Genomic DNA, 21,560 nt, shown 5'->3' on the forward strand with positions numbered 1-21,560 from the left:
GGTGAGCAGAGTGTTAAATGTGTTCCAAGCTTAAAATGGTACAGTTTTAATATATAAAAATATTAAGCTCAGATCAAGTGTAATTTTCCTTCCCATTGATCTAACTGATATTAGATGCCAACTGAAGGAAAATTCCAATAAGGAGAGAAAAAAAAGAATTTGAGCAGTGTGTTAGACAAAGAAGCTACATTGAAAAGCAGAGTTTTCCTCCTGTGTATCGAGATAATAATATTATTGCCAGCACTTTATGGTTTCAATAAATTCTGCATTATCTGTAACACCAAAACCATAAAAGATAAAAGCCAGGCTTACTAATAGCCATATGAAGTTTGAAATATACAATCTTTAAAATAGATTGAACAGTTTGAGTTTCCAAGTTTTGCATGTTGTGTGGTAGAAGGTGGGATTTTTTTCTCCATTAATATTCAAGCATCCTCTGCTATCATTGAGAAAGCATTCAACAGAACAAAATTTTCATACTACCCTACGTGTTTTTTAACATAGGGGCTGTTTGAGCTGCCTACACCAGTACTTACTACCGCAGCTGCTGCGAGGCTAATTACATGACACCAGTCACTGGGAAGAAAACTATGTAATGTTTTTATCATGGTTAAAAAAAGGAGCTTTCGGGAAAACATGAACTTCAGTAGAACTCCCATCTGTATTCAAAGCCGTGCATATGTTAGTACAGCTCTATCATGTGGGTGAACTTGCGAAGGATCGAATGATTTGCAATAGGAAGTGTCCCTCAGAGTTACTGTCCTTGGGAAGTTCTTTCAGGGGCTGTCAGAAATAGATATGAAACAGAATGTCCATTTGGATGACAGGACAACAAATTTGGAAGATGCTTTCCAAACACAACAAAGTGGTTTGGTTTATTGTTTCAGCTGAGAGATGATACTGTATTTATCAAAGATTGTTTTTCAGAATGAAACAAGTTCCTACACCATTTCAGAGGTTTAGTTTTGACAAATGGAGACAACATGCTTAGTGGTGTTTGCTGTGCCCAGAGTAGCCTACTTATACATACTGGTGCTGCACGCTGCTGAATTATTATTATTTTTTATCTGATTTTTTAAAAATATATTTTCCACTTTGCGTATCTTTTGCATTCCTACTGTGGGGCATGCTAATACCTTATGGCATAACAAGAGATCCCAGGCTGCCTTCTCCATAAAAGAAATGAGGACTGTGAATTTGAACAGCTAATATTTAGCATACTGCCTGGCCCCTTGGCAGCTTGTGCCTATTTCTTTCTCACTGAGGCACATCTTCCTCGAAGTGGGGAAGTCCATCTCTAACTAGACTGGTCTCCAGGCCCTGAAGCTGTATGGAGTTGTATCTGTTAACGTTGCTTGTGAAGTGGAGAGCTGTTGAAGTAAGAGTCAGTGGTGAGGTAAAAGGAGCCTGTAGGCTGAAAGGCAAAGCTTCCTGGCCACCAGGTTGGTGTGCTTGGCCTAACGTTCTTCCAAAACCCATGCTTTGTGCATCCTGACCAGCTTTGCAAGAAGCACAACTGTGGGTAAAAAGTGGCAGAAGGATCTGTCCTTGAGTGTCTATGCAGAGAAATTTGCTTGCAAAATTTTCTTCTGAAACCTTAATACCATTTTTTAACTTGTATAGCTGCCATGGGGATGATTTTGCCCTGGAAGCAGAGCACACCATGGGGCTGGGTGTGTGTAACTGCAGCACCGTGGCTTTGCTGATACCATTCTGCCAGTGTAATTCTACATACAGTTGTACAGTCAGAAGCCAAATTGATGCTTAGATGTTTGTGACCTGTTGGCATGAATGAAATTCAGTAGGCTGAATTACTACTGTTGGAAATGAAATGGAGGCTTCTAAGTTACTAAAACCCTTCCGAAAATGTTGCTTTTTGTATATATTATTTTCTAAAGAAATAGTATGAAACAATTCCTTACATATTTCTGCAACTTGTCTAAACAGAATCAGCCCCAAAAGCCCTGAAATTCAGCTAACTTAAAAACAGAGTTTGGAAGGAGAGTTAAAGAGGAGATAAGTGCAAGCTTCGACTGTATTATTCTTGGCCTTCCCTAAATTTCCTGCTGGTGGGAAACAATTAATAACGATAATTTTTGATCAGCTGATTTTAAAAGGACAGTTTGTTCAATGCCAAATTAATCCCATGAAGGAACTGGAAGTCTAGAAGATGGACCATTTGAGGAATTTTTGTTGTTGTTTGATCAGTTTCAAAACAAACACAGGAGGAAAACACCTAGGAACAAAAAGGGTCATTTCTAATTGGCTTTATTGTGACTCTGGTCCAAAGGCTTCATGAAAATATTATTAGGAAACCCAGGTCTGCCTAGGAATACAGTAAACTACTTTGCTATATTCTGTATTTTGGCAACAGCTACTCACACAAAGAATCCACATTAAAGCAATGTCAGTGCTGCTAGTACCCCATCAGTGTGCTATGTGGAGATACTTGTACTATTCTGCTAAGTTTTACCAGGTTTCTCTGATCCTTCTCTGCCTTTTAAGACTTATTTCCTATTGATGCTGTATTAATTTATTAGATTATGAAGGCGTGCTATAAAATCTTCTATTTTGAATAAGCATTGAATTTCATAGCTGCTCTTCAGATCATCATGTTGTCCTGTAATGGAATGAATTTAAGACTGGGCATCAAGTTCCACTTTATTCTAGGTTTAAAGATGCAGTAGCAGCACTCCAAGTGTGTAGTTATCAGAAATTAAGCTTCAAGGATAATCTGTTCATTTACTTTCACTCTATATTCCCATTCTTGAAATTCATGCTTTGGCATATTACAAACAGGAAGATTTCTGGAGAAATACCTGTCTTGGAAGTAATTTTTTACACTTCCATTGACCTCTCAAGTGCATAAATCTTCATTGAAAAGTTTCAGAACTCAGCATTATAGGATTTCTTGGTATATACAAAATGTCAACCCCCAAAATACAAATACCTCCCCAGAAAATAAACACATTTTTGTAAAAAGCCTGTTTAATAATTGTGTGACTGTGTTGACTTTGTTAGAAACATAAATATTGGATGTTTGGATCTAGCTTTGAGCAACCTGGTCTAGTGGCAGGTGTCTTTCCTGATGCATATAAAGAAATTGCTTTAGAATGTTATTATCTGTCCCAGCAACTTGTATGGCCAGGATATTAACTCTGCTCCTAATGTAAACATTTATCTTTAAAACAGGTTTTGGGGTTTTTTTAATTTGTTTGTTTGGTTTTACTTTAGAAACATATTTCTATAGCCCTAAATGATGCTGTGGAAAGACAGTGACAGAATTTGTTTAAGATTCTATTTGCATTAATAGTTTCTTTCCATTTTTTTTTTCCTTTAGGGAGAGCAAGGCCCTTTAGGTCCCTATGGTCCTCCAGGACTCCCTGGTGTTGGAGAGCCAGGACCCAAGGTACTCTCAGTAATATGTCTGTTAAAGTGCCAGCTATGGGCAGTCATGTTTTGAGTGAAACTTCTCACCTGCTGTTTTATAAAGTCAAACTCTTATCATCTAAATGTAAAACTGATACAGTATTGAGAGGGTTTTGTATTTGCATAGGATGGAGATAACAGACATGCCTTTCCAGCAACTCTTAATTTTTTGTTACGATCCCATTAATATAATAGAAGTCAGAAATAATGCCATTTAAATGGGGATTAAATATATGAGATCATTTTCAAGCACTAGCAAATACTTGCACTACTGAGTAAACCATACTTCAAGGCATAGAAATACATCTCAGTTACTATGATACACAATCAAGTGACAGATTTGCCTTGTTATTTCTAGGGAACAGATATTCTTATAGGTTATAAAATTCTCTCTCTCATGCAGCAATCTTACCTTTTATTGCAAAAGACTAGAAGGTGGAATCCTGTCTTACTAATTTGGGAAAGTCATGTTGGCCTATGCTGGCCAGCCAGATCTCCTTTTGGAAAACTGCAAAAGGTCCACATAGGAAATATAACTACTTGGTTTATAAGAATTTTGTCAGAGACCTACAGCTCAGACTCAAAGAAATCTGAACTGGGCAGAACTAGATCTCACTCTAGTTCTTCTGGCTGCTAAGTCTTTGGTGTTGCTTTATGCCATTTTTCCCCCTATTTTTTGGAGCTAAGTGCCAGTGTCTAAAATACCTGTGCTTTTTTGCTTTTACCACTCTAATTTGTATATTCCTTGAACTCCTGCATATTTTCTGTGCAGTGGGGCAGACCCTGGAACATAGAGAGGGATTATATAGCTCAGAAACTAGTAATTTGCCATGTAAAAGGAGCAACATTTGGGTCATTCCAAAAGGGAAAATAGTTTATGGGGAAGGAATGTCACTCCCAGTGTCTGTACTACTCTGAGGAGAGAGAAACATCTTCTGTGCTCTTATCCTTGAAGCACATAGTCCTCAGTAAAATGGAGGAATTGTGAGATTGTGATACCTTGTGAAAAAGAAGTTACAGAAACTATGAAGTTCCTGGAGTTCCCATGCAATCCCATATTCCAGTGAAGCAGGCTTCAATTCAAGGGCCTAAATAGAGGCTGTGGTGAGGTTTCTTTAAGCCTGAGCATTCCTGCTTCATGGTTGTGTTGTACTGCAACCAGTTTAGCCTGACTTCACTCCCTCATCCTCGTCATCTTCTCAGGTCCCGCACTTTTAAGCAGTTACCCCAAAACAAAGCGTTAACACCCCTTTGCTATTTGCATGAGGGTTGGAATGTAATCTAGTCCTCCAAGTATTAATCAAAAGATACTTTCAAATGTTTCTGAATTGTTATTTATGCTTTTTTTTTACATCAGGAGATATCATACATTTGATTTCAGCCCTTTCTGGTGAATTCATTGTCATCTATATGTAAATGTTACACTTTTCAAAAGCATTGAGTTGAATTAGGATTGAATTTTCTAATATTCTTTTTCACAAGGGTGCTCCAGGTCCAGAAGGCAGAATTGGATTGACAGGACCTCCTGGAATTGGTGAGCCAGGATTACCTGTAAGTCAGTGATATTGGAAGTCAGATGTATTGGAAGTAGAAATATAATAAAATAAGTCTTAATGAGTGTAATTGGTTGACAGCAGCTATATCGGCTACTGATTCCATAAACCACTTCGTACATGGTCTGGAGCAGCAGAACTGTGTTCAGCTATGCCAGCTCAATATTGTGACAGTAATTCCATGTGGCTTGCCCAAGTAGGATAGTAAAGCCATGCCTAAACAAGTTTGGGGGAAATAAAAAATTGCTTTGTCTATGTGAGCAGGACTGCAGTATCCAGTTTTCTGAAATACGTGGAATTGTATATAAATAGCTGTACCCCTAGTTGTCTGAGTTTAGGATAACCTTTTAAAATTGCCTAAAATCAGCTTTTAAGGAGATAAAAATTCAAGAGCTGAGACATTCCTCGTGGCCTTTGTGTAATTTGGATTGCGTGAAAACCAAAGACCCATATCATATGCTTTTAATTATATCTTTATTTTCTGAATTACAGAACTTCACCAGGCTTTTTGTAACAATGAGTTAGTGCTCACTGGCTGCTTTTTCTTCCTAAAATGTATGGTTTTCTTGTGTATTTCATTAAAAATCTCTTTGAGTTTTTGGGGGTTTTTGAGAAGCCAAAAACGTGGATGGGTAGTAGATTCATTCTGATAGTATTTTTGAAAGTCACTTTGTGGTTCTAAAAGACTATTTTTTCTCCAAAAAAAATGTAGAAACATTTTGCTTAATTAAGATCATCCCTAAAAACTCTTTATTAGTTTTAAATAATGAAAGCTGAATCAGAAGGTATTACAAAGATAATTATTTCTATACTTATTTAAAACAAAATTGGCATTCTCTTATTATGTGTGTTTAACTTGCCATTTTGTATGAAAAACCTATGTTCAAATTAATTATTTTCATTATGAAAATCATGAAATTCTAGGGGCTAAATTTCACAATGGTAAATATATTTATTCTAAATTAATCTACAGGTTCATTTGAGTTTTAAGGGTACACTCTTTAGACATTAAGTAATTCACACTATGTCAACATTAGCTTATTCTTATCTAAATCATCCAATTAAGGATTGCTACGCTTAATTTTAATTGCCCGGGATCAGCCAGATGGTAGTTAGGGAGCATTTTTACTTACCAGTGTCATAAGAGTTGCGAGAACCTATACTAGCAAGTTAGACAAAATGTCAATAAAAAATGGAATTGCTGATACAGTCTGAATATATTTTTCTTCATCAGAAGGGTGGTCAAGCATTGGAACAGGCTGCCCAGGGAATTGGTGAAGTCACCATCCCTGGAGGTATTTAAAAGACCACTTAGGGACATGGTTTAGTGGTGGACTTGGCAGTGCTAAGTTAACAGTTGGACTTGATCTTAAAGGTCTTTTCCATCCTGAACAGTTCTACAATTCTATGACTCTGATTCTTTTCTTACAGGGACCACGTGGCCCTGATGGTCTGCCAGGTGAGATAGGTCCTCCAGGACAAGGCATTCCAGGCCAGAAGGTAGTTTTATGGAAATTACTTTTTTTAATATTGTGGGCCAAATTTGCAGTAATGTCTAAGATATTTAAGATCACTGATCATTCCACTGGTATAAAATGTCAGCTGATGGATCTTGGTCTTCTGGATCACTGTGCTCTCTGAATATCCTTCTGAGTTCAGAAACTTTATCAAGATAGTTACAAAAAAGTTATGCAGTCCCTCTTACAGTAGTAAGTTAATGGTTCTTTTATTTATGTGTTTAATAAAATACCTTATTTTGATAGCATTAATGAGCTAATTTGTCTTCTGAGAAGCTACTTACCTACTTTTGTTCTGTATTGGAAGAAAACATTCAGGAACTGTCTTCATTCTGTCTTACCATTTTGGGAAACTAAAAGATGGGTTGTATGAGTCTCTGTGGACAGTTGGCTCATTAAGGGCGCTTGCTCCATTAATATATGTGAACATTCCTTTTTTAAAAATAAGTACAAGCAAGCAAAGATTTATGATTAAATCACAACTGGCCTTCCCGTCAAAATGTATCTCTCTTTTTTAGTGGCTTCAAGATTCTCTAGAGCCTTGAACTATTAAGTAAAGATTTTTCTTCCTTTTATGGAAAAGATGTTAGTTGCGTCCTTGCATCAGGTCCTGAACTGCTTTCTCTGACTAGTGAACACATTATCATAATTTCAAAATCTAGCTTCCTTCTTCATAGTATTTCACTTTTTCCTTTTGAAGTCCTGTGTCCAACAACACAGATGAAGCATGTTATGAATTGTAACTGAATTGATTTTTTCTAATACTGATAATTCCATTGACTGTTTTTCTTGTTCGTTTGTGAAGGAATGCTTTTCTCCTCATTATCCACATTGTGATGACCGGTTTGTCTAGGGTGGTGTTCTTTATAAATTCACAAATACAGTTATAAATCTGTTACATATTTCTAGGGTGAAAAAGGCCTCGATGGTGTAGTTGGTCCTCGTGGACCACCAGGTCCAGAAATTAAAGGTGACAAGGTAAGGCACGGAGTATTTTTCTAGTTATATCTATAGTTAATTATATTTATGGTTAAATTAATGATTAATTATTCACACAATATCTCAACAGTACAAAGGTATGTTTTACCTGGAATCCGAGGAACCATGCTACAGTGTTCTGTGCAGCTCCATAGGCTGCACTCATCTATGCAAGTAGCTGAGCCTGTTAATGTTAACTGGGAGCACTAAAGACTATTCTGCACAGCTGGGAGTATGAGGGAAGAAATTGACTTTTTTTATCCTGAATTTATTTCAGAAATACTGTATTTAAAATATTTAAAGTTTTATTTAAATATTTAAATATGTAAAAACCCCTTTGAGTCATGTAATCTGACGGACCTGGAACAGGCAAAAGAACTCTAGCTTTTGAAATTTATTAGCTTTTCGGTGCCCAGTTCCCCAAAGAGGGATTCAGAACAATTTGAATTCCCTTGGCCTGATGACGTTCCAACCTGTATCTTGTGCATCCCGAGTGTGGCTGATGCAACATGCCTGAATGTCCTGTAGAGCAGAGGCAGTGATTCTGGATCTTCCTTCTCATGATTTAGTGCCATAGCCCTCCTCCTGCTCCCCATTGTTTTCCTTCCCTCCTGTCCCCACAACTCCAGCTCTCCTCATTGCCCCACACAGCTTCAGTGAGAGGAGAGGACAGCACTCCATCCACAGACGTTGACAACTTAGTGAGCAGGGAGTGCTTTGCAGATGTGGGAAGTTTTAGCTTGAACTTACTCGTATCACTGTCCAGTCAAATGGCTCTCCAAAATCTTCAGAGCAACCTGGGTGGTGTGCTGTGATATGATTTGGCCTGTCTGTGAGGGAGATGCTTGCTTAGTAGCTGCCAGACCAGTTTGCTTGAGTCCTTAGTTAAAGGAAGATTGATTGTGCAGGAATGAGTCACCTTATTCCCATATCCGTATAGGAAAAATGCAGCGATGGCCAGGACAGTAAGTGTTTGCGACCATTTCAGTAAATAAGTGTTTCTGGCATAAGTGAAACTAATTATTTTTTGTTTTCTAGGGACTGGTGTCATACATCTTTGGCACTTTCATGTGTCTGTGCCCCTTTGAATACCCACATGACCTTCCCGTGTTCCTCTATTCCCATGATCCCCTCTGCCATAATTCCTCTATTCCCTCCCCAAGTGCTGTACATACTATTACAATACCAGGCGACAAAGTCTTTTCAGAAATACTCTCTAGCTGCTCTGTTTAGACTTGCAAGTTTTTCTTCTGAGTATTTTTGCAAGAAACTGTTTATTTTGAAGAAAATCTTCAAAATTAAACTCACTATGTAAAGATAAGCTATGGATCCTTCTAAAAATAGAGTTAATGCTGTGATCAGCTAATTTTATGAATGAGATATAGTTCATAGGTAGGAAGCAGTATTATTTTTATTAGATCATTTGCCATAGGCAGCCTTTCAGGTATTCCCAACACATTTAACTCAAATAGAAGCAGCAAACTTCAAGATAATACAGCTTGGGGACTGTTGCTCTGTGTTTAATTTAAATATGTTAATCAACTAGCATGGACTATTGCAATTTGGCTCTTGGGAATACTTTTTGTACAGGGTGAACGAGGCCAAGTAGGACCACAGGGCCCAGCAGGACCACCAGGAATAGGCAATCCAGGAAGCCAGGTATGTCTACATTTTGGATGTGTAATGAGCATTTGCATGTAGTTTTCATTTTATGTTTTGTCAGACCTCTAATTTTGATGTGAAGAAGTTAAAAATCTCACAGTGATTTTTCACTTTAAAAAGTATTAAATTAGTCTTCAGGCAAAGCTTGTAAATATAAGTGATTCCAACTGATTTGACTGGTTTTAGAACCAAGCAAACAGAAAATTGGTCTAATCTGAATAACAATTTGCATAGGAGATAAATCAGGTTCATTGCTTAGATGATGACGTATTATAGATATACCTTATAGATAAGGTAAGAATCTGCCAGTTCTGCATTTTAAGCCCTTTGAAGTTCGAACACAGCCTTAAACAGTTGAATACAGAAAAACTGAAACATCCCAAAAGATCTTTTAGTGTTTCGTTTTTTGGAGAGAAGAGCTCATGCTTCCACCATACTATCCCAACAAATCAGAGCTTAGATGCAGATACTGAGACACTTCCCATTTGTTTTCTCCCTAAACAATAATTGTCATTACACCTGGATACATCAGTGGAATCCACAGGATAGTAACAAAGGAAAAATAAAATAAAGATCTCAGAACTAAGCCTGAGGACAGGCAAGCAAATTGTTTTCTTTTAAAGATAAGATAAAATCATTATTAACTGAAAGATGGACGCATGGTGAATTTCAGATGTGAAAGAGTGTAATGCGCTAACTCTTTGCTTTGTTGGGGTTTTTTTGCTTTGTAGGGTATACAGGGTCCACAAGGAATCCCTGGGGCAAAAGGATCTAAAGGTTTTGGCCTGCCAGGTCCAAAGGTAATGATTCAGACATTATTTTTTAAAAATACCACCAACAAGAAACATGTCTTCGCCTGGTTTTTGAAGAGTGTGTTTGATGAGGTGAAAATGTAACTCTTCATTGGAGATAGCAATTCACTTTTGAATCTTTGAGGGAAACCCACCTATGTTCCTCAAATGGAACATACAGCTGGCTTCTGTTTAACGTCAGCCCTTAACCGTTGTGAATGTGGATTTTAGGTTCTAAATAAACAGAAATTCATAAACAAAGTATAAATCAAACATGTTTTTATCAAATGAGTTTGGTACTACATACACATTGTGTTCAAATAAAGTATTTTACCAAACAGATGTAAACCAACAATGGTTTTGAGACTTAAGACTAGTCCCACCACGCCTTCAGCCTTCATGGTTATCATGAGAAAGAACCAAAGCCAAAGTTAGAAACACTAGGAGAGAAAAAAGAGCTTAAGTGTACTTGGTAGTTGACTCTTCACCACAGAAGGGGGGAAAGTAGGAAGAGAACAGGATAGTGGGATAAACAATTACTGCTGTCAAAGCCCAAGCCTTGAGCAATACAGTGTCAGGTGAGCACTTACAGAGGAGAAAAGGGGAATAATACTAAGGAGAGCAAGTGGAATGAACTGATGAACTCTAAAGCAGAAATGTGCTTTGTAATCACCTTGGTTCACTAAAGGAAGACATTAGTCACTGTAGCAAAAGCAGGGAGAAATACAGTCATTTTCATCTGGACATTACTTTGACATGTAAATAGCAGTCACAACAGCAATCTTTAATATTAATGTAGGGAAAAATAGGTGGCTGTGAAACATGCTCTGTACGAGGACAATTCTCCTAATGTGAAAAAGTATTTTGAAAAGCAAAATTGAAAAATTTATTTCCTACTTATTTAACTGTTTTAGAACTACTGAAAGGAAGAATTGTGGGGGTAAAACTTTCTCTTAAACAGAAGTTCTGATTTTTCCTTATTTGGACTTACTTTTCATTCAGTGACCAAAGAGTTTTTCTTATGGCGGTATGAAGTAAAAAATAGAATGTGTTAAAACAAAAAGGAGAAAGTTGGAATGATTCACTTAGGCTTTCTCCCCATTGTGAGGTTAAATAAAATAGTAGCAGTCCTACAAGTTACTGGGATTTCTAAAGAACAGAATTTTCCAGTTAAAAACTGCTTAGCTGAAAACGTGACCAATTAGGATCATAGAATTATAGAATAACTTAAGTTGGAAGGGACCCATAAAAAGCATCAAGCCACTTCTATGTGTAAAGCAATTAGTGAAATAGTACAAGTGATGAGTGAAGCTAAATTGTGTTCCTCTGTTAAACGAAAGACTTTTTTGTTACTAGGGTCAACCAGGTGAACCTGGACAAAAAGGAGAACCAGGACTTCCAGGAATTGGCTTACAAGGACTTAAAGTGAGCCCATCTTCATTTTTAACTGCTCTTTACAAGGGTCTTCTAATTCTTTCACTAGTTGCTGATAAACTAAGTAGAAGATTTTTTTATATAAATTGACTATGAACAAAATAAGACAGAATTTCAGTGATAGATATTCACTTAACCTCACAGATTTAGCTTTTAAACTCAAAATGCTGTGCTAGAGCTCCCACCCTCTCTCCTAAAATGATTACCGCAGCTATAACTGGAACAGAGTTTTCCCCCATCTTTTCTAAGCTGGTGAGGTATTTCAAGGCCTGGTAAGAGCGTTAGTACCTCTGTTCCTCTGCAATGATTTAGAAAAAAAAAAAAGTGTGTGTGACAGTAGTAGTCATAATGCCTACATGTTAGAAGAGTTGTTAAACACCTAAAGCTTTCATTTCAGCTGCCATTTTGAAGACTGCATACCATGTCCATAATGGTTTAAGTAGGGCTTCCAGAATCTTGGGTAAGATGACACAGGCATGTTGTCTTTAGTGATTTTTCCCAAGATCATGGAAGAAGTGCTTGGCAGGACTGGCTCCTATGGATAGTTTCAACTCATTGTGTCAAGTCTTGTAAGTAATGCCTAGACCAGTTTGTATAACCAGCAATGTGGTAGTTTCCAGCGAACAACTCCATTTAGGCATTTTTGGCTGACTGTTCCTGAAGTCCCAGATATTTGACTTTACTTTGAAGTAAATTTCATTTGTATCATATTGTTGTGCACGGAATAACAAACAGCATTCAGTCATGTTTTTACTCACTGAATAAGTGTGAAATTATTTAACACAAAACCAGGGTATAAGAAATGGGTTGGGAGCTTGGAAAGAAATGTAAAATATTATTTTAGATTTTATGAGTAGAAAAGTTTACTGGCTCTATAGATAATTTAACTTACAGGGACTAACAATCTTTATTTGAGCAAAAATATTGTATATCATTAATTAATATTTTAACACACTGTTAGATCCATTTTACAGAATAAAGAATATATTGAAGTATACAGATACAATTATTTATTTATTCTCCTTTAAGGGAGATCCAGGTCTAACAGGACTCCCAGGAGAGAAAGGGGTGCAAGGAGAGCCTGGGAAGTCAGGGAAAAAGGTAAGGAGATATATTTTACCACATGTAAAATGTATAGATGAAAGAAGAACTGTTATTTGCAGGTATGTAATGGCAAGTCGTTCATCCAGGGGGAGGGCATGTGCCAATACTTCTGCCAGGAAAAAGGGACTGGGCTACTTGAGATGTTGCCAACAAACTACTAACAGTGGCCACCATCTGAATCTGCAACTGATTTAGCTGCCCTGCTTTTTGTGGGCTACTGACTACTGCTAAATTTTATCATCTTCTTAGAGAACAGATGGGTTGTGTCTTTAGCCTGTTCCTTACAGCCTATTCAGATTTTTCCTGATACCAAGAAGTCATGCTCAAAATGATGTGACTTTGGGCATCTAGTGGGGTGGTGAGCTGTGTCTGAAGCCTGTCAGTCTGGTACAGAAACAGTCACAAACAGCTGAAACCAGTGCTCCTTGATTCCAAGGGACATTCTGAGATTTTTAAAAGCAACTCTGCTACACTGGGAAAAAGAAGCATAAATTCAAAATGGTGAAAAGGAATTTAGAGGGGTGCAAAGCAGAGTGCCCAAAATAGTCCGTTTAGAGTAAGTTAAATGGAGGCTTTTAATTTTACTCTTTCCAAATAGAATGAGCTGCTGAGTGAGCAGAACTCAGTGCTTTGGCTATTTTTTGAATTGCTACTGAGAGTCCAGCTGCCTCCAAACTGCCACTGTGCAGCTCATGAGGCGTAGCAGCTGGCCAATGTGTAGAATAGATGAACTGAACGTGATTCAGACTAAGCAGATCAGCATATTTTGACTGTAGGTATTTAATCAGAAAATATCTGAATAGCTGTAATAAACATGTATTAAGAATGGAGCTTCACATATTTTTTGTCTACAAGGGTAGTGCAAATACCGGTTTGAAAAGCTACAGCCTGAGGCAGTAAGCCTTCCGCTGTGGAAAAAATATGTAGCATTTCTGTTGCTGCTTAAATTATTTTTCTGAATTTTGAAATCACCCACTGTATAAGTGCTCAAAAGTGAAGGTCGCAGTGTATCGGGAGTGAAGCATCACAATTAAGAGTAAATGTTGGGTAAAAGTTACAGATGGCTTTCATATTTGGGAATGATGGGGGTTTTTTCTCTTGAATATTGCCTTTATTCTTATGATCAGATCAGCTTGGTGCTGTCACCTTCACTGTCGTAATTAGTTATAAGTGAAAATATTAGTACTGAGCAGCTACGTTGGATATCCAGGACAGTGCAAAGAACAGCTTGATGCTTGCAGTGAGGAGCACAGTGATGTTATGGCAGTTACTTCCAGGCATTAGCTGTCTTACAGAAGTGGGATTCCGGCTGATGCCTATCAACAGCAGGCTCTGTAGTGCCACTTCCATCCACAACTGAAATCAGAAATGGATTTTTAAACTTCAATTTAATGTACTTTTCACTTTCTGAATTATCTACAGGCATTCTGGTACACTAATCTGACATACATTATGCATAAATAGTTTGTAGATGATGTTCCTTAATAGAAAGTTTTATGTGGAGTATTTGTGAATGATTTGAAGTAATGCTTCTGGCAAATATTTGCAGAGTTGCCTAAAATTACTGCTTCTTAAAAGTTGTTTTTCTTAGAATTGGTCAGCCAAGACCTTTTCTGAAAACTTTGCAAGCATTTCTCTGCCTCATACAAGTATATGCATGCAATTTTTCCTACAATAGATGGATGCATTTGAAAATGGTACTATTACAAATGTCTGAAAATAAGGACTATGAAAGCAGGAGGGTGGAAGGGGTTTAAGAAAGCAGAATATTTTTTGCAGGAAAAAAATAACCGGATATTTACTGACATTTTGGTGAAAAGCATTTACGCAGACATTGTTTCTCACAAAAGTATTAGTTCAATAAAATTACCTACCTGTAAATTAATTAACCATCTACTCTCTGTTAGGGGGAAAAGGGAGATCAAGGTCCAAGAGGCCCAGAAGGACCCCCGGGCAAAGGAGATGTAGGCCAAAAGGTATGGCTTGACATGCACACTGGAGAAATACTACGAACTATTTTTATGAGTTTAGATTCTGGCCTATTTTTTCATTCGTTATATCTTAAGTAGCAACTATAATTTAACTGATGATTTTAAAGGACGTAAGAAAGAGTGATGTGTTCCTTAGCCTGACCGAGTGCAGCAAAATCAGACTGTAAGTATAGACCCTAGAGTTAATTGGGTAGTAAATACTTCCGAAAAATTCAGTACAGTGTTTTCATTAAAGTTAGGAGGAGGCAAATTGTCTCAGTATGCTGATAGGGAGCTAAGAGAAATTAGGTAACTGTTTAGATATCTTAATATGAAAGTAAAAGCCTGGAAAGATGTATTAGTTGTCAAACGGCTTTTATGCCCCACCTAGTTAAATTTAGGACATTTGGAGTAGATTCTAGAACAGAGTGGGATTTCATTTGAAGTGGAGCATCTAAATACTTTTCTAATTATGGGCATCATTATAATCGTATTTTTGTTTATTTGTGTATCTCCCAGTTGTGAATGAATCTTTGCTGTGATTGAGAAAAAAAGGTTTGTTTTTGTCAGGGTGACCCTGGAGAAAAAGGATCACAAGGACTGACTGGTTATAAAGGAGTACAAGGCCCAGCTGGACCAAAAGTAAGCTTGTTCCTCCGGGATAACCCTTCACTTTCTATCTTATAAAAGAATCTATGGAAGTTATGTAAGGTACAAATTTCTCAAGCATCGGATGCTTGGAGACTCAACAGAACAGAGGAAATGCAGAAATATTTCCATTCTCTGTCCTGAATGACACAAAAGTCCCAAGGAGAAAAAGAATAGGTAAACATATAATTACAGACCTTACAGTTATGCATGAGCATCAAGAAACTGAATTAAAGTTGTCCAAGTGATTCTAACCATGGGTATTTCACAAGCTTTACTTTGAAACATTAACTTTCTATTCCCTTATTTTGTGAGTACGTCACTCTGAATGCTAAGGAATTGAAATATTACAAGTGCTCTGGGTATTCCATTGGTTTTGTGAGCCGGACACGAAAAATTAAAGTTAAGAAATTAAATACACACTTCAACCAATAGTTATTTAAAACCTGTAACTTGGACCAGCCTTCACGGGAACAGTAAGTTAGTTGATTTATGGTTTTTCCAAACTATTGTCTATTTGATAGGCGGATCTATATAGTATATATTTTTTAGAATATAAAGTGTGGACAAAACCTTTTGCTACTTGTGCAGAAGATGAAACTATCTGTTTAAATCTAGATGATACCATTTTGTAACAGGGTGAACCAGGAGAGAGAGGGCAACCTGGTGTTGCTGGACCATCTGTTCGGGGACCTGCTGGACCAAAGGTGATTATCTGATGTGTGTTTGCTGGAGACCAGAGATTGGAAAATTTCTAGTGCACATTTCTGTCAAAATTAAAAGCATATAAGTTAAAGAAGTTAAAAATCCTTGTAGTAACAAAGATGACTGAATTTTAGAAATAATGACTGAAAAGTACTGAAAATTGACAGAGTGTTTGGGGGCCTTTTAACAGGATTCTGAGCTTAGTACGTGTTACTGGCTCCTGAAGGTATTTGTTTAAAAAAATTAAAAATCCATATTCTATTTCTGTTGTGTTTTGGCCTATCCTGTGAAATTAATAACTTTGAAGTCTTTATGGTTTTTTTCTTCAAATTTACCGTGTATTTTGTTTCTTAGACTAAAGCTTTCCAGAACGTGGCAGTAAATCCCTGCAGGAATGTGTATATGTATATAGTTCTAGGGAGTTATATGCTGAAGTAGATGTTTTTTGGAGATGAATGTTTGTATGTCACTTCCAAGTGAAGAACTGGCCTGTAGATACTATTTTAAATGAAGTGTCATATATGAGAGAGCTGGAGCTACATCCACCTCATTTTCTCTATGGGGAAAATGTACCTGCAATGAGTGGGACTTGTCCTACTGAGTAAAATAAGCACATTCAGCAACAGTAAAGCTTAACTTTGCAGGTTTTAAAAACATTTGAAAATTTCCTATCACCCCGGTTTTATTTTAAGATACAGTAGTGGCTGGTTTTATAATAGGTCAGTTAACTTCAATTTTAATTGATGCTTTTCAGCTTCGGTGATATTTTTCAGGGTAGGGGAATCACTAATGTACATCCTATCACTCTGAAGTAATTTCATCCCTGTTTTTCTTCCTTAATAACTTGGGCCCCCCCACCCCCCAGAAAACACATGTAGGTATTATGCATACAATGTATTGTAATGTACGTACATCAGCCTGGCAACAGGGCATGCCAGAGGGCTAGGATGGGGTTCGGACCTGTTTGTGCATGGAGGTGGAAGGAAGAAAGGAACACAGGAAGCTTAGGGTACACCCGAAGTAAAAATGCAGCTACAGAGGAGAAAGGAAGGAGAGGATTGTGAGGTGCTCATATCTCTTATGTTGGTTTTAAACCGTAATAATGTGCCAAACTTGATGTCAGGAAAAAATAAGTGGCACACTGTAGGCACAACTTGTATGAAGACAGGTTGCACTGCACTGGTCTCACCCTTCTTCACATTTTCCTGGTTACTGTGACACCTTTGAATAGATCAGGAAGTGGTCAGTTGTTTATTGATAAAATTCATGCTATAAAGATAAAACCATTGTAGATTTTATTGCCTTTTTCACTCGTGATTTTATTCTGTTTGGTACAGTTCATATCACTTCCACAGAAGACTGGCCACAATCCAAAATCTACTGAAGTCTGTAGGAGTTTTTCCAAACTCTTTATTACATTTTAGATCAGGGCTTTTATGTGTGTGGGCTGATGTGAGAAAACAAGTATTTTGGGTAATTACAAAATGCAAGTTGATTTTTAGAAAATATACAAAACTTTGTCTCTTGAGCTCCGTAATAATTTCTTTGTTTAAACATATACCTGCTGTGTTTCTGGCAATTGCTCAATAACGTAACAGGCTACACAGGTCTGTTCTGTTTTCCCTCTCCCCTGTGGAAAGTATAATTATTAATAGTAATTGTGTTCTTGGAACATCCTGGTACCTGCAGTAGCGAAGCCAGACATTATAAATTTATAATGTAGGGAATCTGCATGTTTTTCAGAGCTGCAAGTTACCATGGTCTTAGGTCTTTTTAGTACATCTCTAAGTATCTGATGTAGTAGTGGGTGATTGCTAGAGGTCTTGACTCCTGGACAGCCATGGTTGTGTCCATTGGAAATGTATTTATTTTAAGCTACACCCACGTTTGGCAACTAGAGTTTTATTTCCCTTGACAACCATTATGCTGTTACTAATACGGAGACAGGAACATTAGATAGCTGTTTTTTCTCATATTCCTTTTTCATGGTTACAGCTGCTTGGTGTTTTCGGTAAAACATTTGATCTGCATTCCCTAGTGAATGTTTCCTGAAATACTGCCTGTCGTTCTCGCTAGTGTTAAAAATTGCAAAAGTTTTACTGAAAATTGAAATTTTCTTTTTAAGGTCCTTAATGTAAAGTTAAACATCTGTTGCCATAGATTAAACACTAGAAGGAGCCAAATTTTATTCTGTGAAAGGATAACATGAGGAATTGAATTCTAAGCCTGATTGCTTTCCAGGAAAGCCACTGACAGAGCTAAGATAACCAAGCCGTTGGTACTGGGTAATATTTGAGGAAAACCTCAAATTTCTTCTTGGGTCTTCAGACTGTGGAGCTTGCAGTTTTGAAGTGCTACACCATTGTATCTGTAGCCTTTCAAAACATACTCTGTGTCAGCATTTATCATTGAATTTCTTTGCTGTTCTCTCTGTGCTCTGGCAGAAACTAGGTTATGCAGCCTTGCTTGTGTGGGCAAAAGCAGTCAGAAGCCGCAGGTGAATCTGGCTGCTGACACTGAATTAAGATATTCAACCTTCAGTTGAAAACTAAAGCCATCAAATTATTCATCAAAATTAATGACAAATGAAAACTAAAGCCATCAAAGAACAAACCATTTGATGCAGTTGCAGAGAAGCACAAGAGAGGTCAGAATCAGGGTAGTATAACTTCCTGTAGAAATGCTGTGAAATACTGCTTTCATATTACCTGGCTCACTAATTGTCACTATCAGAAAGGATTGAATACTTGTGCTTTTCTGTAAAACTTTGGAAATTAAAACTGAAAATAACGACTATGGTTTTGGATTTTTTTCTTTTTGGATAGGGGGATCCAGGTCCCAAGGGGCCCCCGGGCGATGATGGACTTCCTGGAAATTCAATAATGGGACCAACGGTAGGAGTTTTTAGACAAAAAATAGAAAATAGCTGCTTGGAATTACCTTTCATTTAACTAATCAGAATAATATGGTGTCATTAGGGAACAGTGCCACTCACCTTTCTACGTTATTTAGGAACAAACTGGAAAGTGCAGTATCTAGAATAGAACCCATGTCCTCTACTGCAAAAACTGGATGTATTTCCTTTTACTTTGCAGCTTTCATTTCCTCCCCTCTGATACATTCTATATCGCATTGTACTTCTGTTAGTCATGATCTGGGTTGAAACTTTCTACAAGCCTTCTGCCACTCATGATAAAGAAATATTTAGGAAGACTTACTTCAGTGTTTGGGAAAGGTACCATTCTTGTGATCTACTTTCCAGACTGAAACCAGGAACCTTCCTAGTACTAGTAAACCTCTTTTCTTTTTTTTTTCTTTTCTTTTTCACATTTACCATGTCTGCACATAAAATGTTCCACTCAATTCCACTGTTTCACTTCTTGGGAATATAGTTAATAGACCCAAATTCAGAGACCAGTTAGTTTATGTGTACCTAACACAATATATTTCAAAATAAAGCAACTTAATGCAATAACTTTTGCGTGGTAACGTTGTAGGAACACCTATAATGCTTTACTCCTGGCTTGACAGACTTCTACTAGTACACCTGCCAGAGGATGCTGGATAGCACGTTGATCCACATGCATTCAGTAGCTTGTATTTTTGAATTTTCAAACCCTCTAAATTTATTTACTTTGTCTATAATCTAGAATACTACTTCACTCTGTTAATTTTATAAAAAGAAGTGATGAACATGACTTAATTGTCCAGTTATATACTTAATCATTTAGATTTTGATTATGGCAGTTGTTGGTTTTTTTCCTCAATAGTGACCATGGACACAAGATGTATGTTTATATTATGTTGTGGGTTTGTTTTTTTTTCTTTGAAAGAGTGTAGAAAGTGTAGAAGCAACTATCTTTATATTCCTGATTTAAAAAATGACTTCAAAACCTGCCCTGTAAGGGTTGGTGAAGTAGATGAATTAATTCAGCATGCCATCTGTGACAGCAATGGCACTTGCCTTGCTGCCAGTGCACTGACTTAGAGTGAGTCACTGTGTCTTCCAGAATCCACAAAACTGTGGGAAGCAGTAATCACAGAATTTCTCCTGGGCCACCTCTTGTGTATTTTAGATGCAGCTACTAAAAAAATTAAAACTAAATAATCTGGACTAGAGAACTGTTTCTTACAGCAGAGTAGGCTGTAGATTTGATTTAGTACATTTATAGCTATGTTACTGATGGCAAAACCAGCCACTTGACAAAATCCCAATTCTTCCAGGAGAGAATGTGTTAACATGTATTTGGTGTTTACAATGGTCTGCTAAGATTAAATGAAAACATCTGTTCGGCTGTTTTTTACTGTAGGGGAATTAGAAGTAAAAGTAGAGATAACCTCATGATCCACGATTTCCTTTCTTGTTAAGAAAAAATGTTATTAAACATTCCTAAAACATTTATTATTTTATCCACAGTTTAAGAACTATGGATATTAAGAATGATGAAAAGGTAACATTGGCTTTCCATTATAAAGCTTTTCATGATCTAGAAGCACACTCATTGGTTTACTTTTCACAGAACTGGATCAGAATTCCTCCATTTAAAAATTAGGAAACATGAAGAAACGTCTTCCAGGGCTGATGCAGTTTGAATCTGGTGGTCAGGTTGTTTTTAAAGCCTTCCAGTGAAACTATCCCTTTGGACTGGAGAATGGGAGACATTCATACAGGAGTGACCCACCATGTACAGTTTCCTTTAAGCATAAGGCATGCTGCATCCCAATCCCAGATTTCATCTTAAAGTGGTTTCAGGGTTTCGTCTTAACCAGAACCTTGAGTCTGCTTTGTCTTTCTTTGTTCACTTACCTCCTAAGCTAAACCTGTGATGTATATCTTTAGGAAAGCCAAAGTAGCTCTTTCATTTTTCCTTGACAGGGCTAAATTGCTTAAGATCCGATTGCTTGTGTCTACGGTAGAGACATCCATGGGACAGGGAATTTGGACTCAAAGTCTCGTTTAGTTGGATATCTAGCTAGAATATGAGATGGTTTGTTTTCCAGTCATAGGCACTGTATTCAGACAGACCAGCCGCTGAGATCTGAGATGCTATCAGAACTCCATTCGTGGTTTCTTGAAGCATTATATTCTTGCAGAAATTTCCAGGCACAATGCCTGGATGAAATAGCAGTTTTCAGTCATTTCTCGTCTTTTTCTTCTAGCTATTTATTTTTACTGGAATAGACAGGGAAATATTGCTAGTTATATTGTAATTATTCTTCAGGATATGTTATCTGTATGTGTATTAACAACTGACCCTCCAACAGTGTACAGGAGTCCATTGACATTTCTTGGTTCTGTGGGACTGAGTGAAGGGTGTACACTTCTCCCTGTATGGCCATATACGTACCAAGCTTAGGAGTGGGGTGGATGTGTGACCTGCAAGTATCAGTAAGGATTTCCAATTGGTGGTGCTGTCATGGGAGCATCTGGAGTAAAGACTGCCAGCATATCATGAGGGATACCTCAAAGTAATATGTTTTCTTTCTGTGGTTTGTGAAGAACAGTCTGTTGCAAGCTCAGTTAATTTTCTCATTAAATGTCAGGAAAACGATTGCTTGCTCCTCTTCTGGTTGTGAAAGGAAGCACTGAGATTGTGCAAGTGCACAAATCTTTAGTGGGACTCAGTGGAAGAGTCAACAGAAGGAGTGATTGTCTCCTGCTACAGAGCATTTTAGGCTAAACTAAGAGAAATTATATATTTCTTATACAAGTTGTATTTCTTTCTTTTGTTTCTCTCCCTCGTAGAATGCAGTTTTGCTTTACTGTAG

The 21,560-nt window shown here is 37.3% G+C and overlaps 1 protein-coding gene across 1 annotated transcript in view; it reads left to right on the forward strand.

Annotated features, from left to right (window-relative positions):
* COL28A1 (collagen type XXVIII alpha 1 chain) overlaps positions 1 to 21,560 on the forward strand; it is an 83,368-nt gene that overhangs the window by 33,195 nt on the left and 28,613 nt on the right. The window contains exons 20-31 of the mRNA XM_056338014.1: positions 3,341 to 3,409; positions 4,912 to 4,980; positions 6,414 to 6,482; positions 7,409 to 7,477; positions 9,068 to 9,136; positions 9,871 to 9,939; positions 11,287 to 11,355; positions 12,394 to 12,465; positions 14,376 to 14,444; positions 15,009 to 15,080; positions 15,725 to 15,793; positions 18,617 to 18,685. Of these exons, the coding sequence (XP_056193989.1) occupies positions 3,341 to 3,409; positions 4,912 to 4,980; positions 6,414 to 6,482; positions 7,409 to 7,477; positions 9,068 to 9,136; positions 9,871 to 9,939; positions 11,287 to 11,355; positions 12,394 to 12,465; positions 14,376 to 14,444; positions 15,009 to 15,080; positions 15,725 to 15,793; positions 18,617 to 18,685 (834 nt within the window). The remainder of the gene's footprint in view (positions 1 to 3,340; positions 3,410 to 4,911; positions 4,981 to 6,413; positions 6,483 to 7,408; positions 7,478 to 9,067; positions 9,137 to 9,870; positions 9,940 to 11,286; positions 11,356 to 12,393; positions 12,466 to 14,375; positions 14,445 to 15,008; positions 15,081 to 15,724; positions 15,794 to 18,616; positions 18,686 to 21,560) is intronic.

Source organism: Falco biarmicus, chromosome 4 (assembly GCF_023638135.1).
Source record: "Falco biarmicus isolate bFalBia1 chromosome 4, bFalBia1.pri, whole genome shotgun sequence".
NCBI lineage: Eukaryota > Metazoa > Chordata > Aves > Falconiformes > Falconidae > Falco > Falco biarmicus.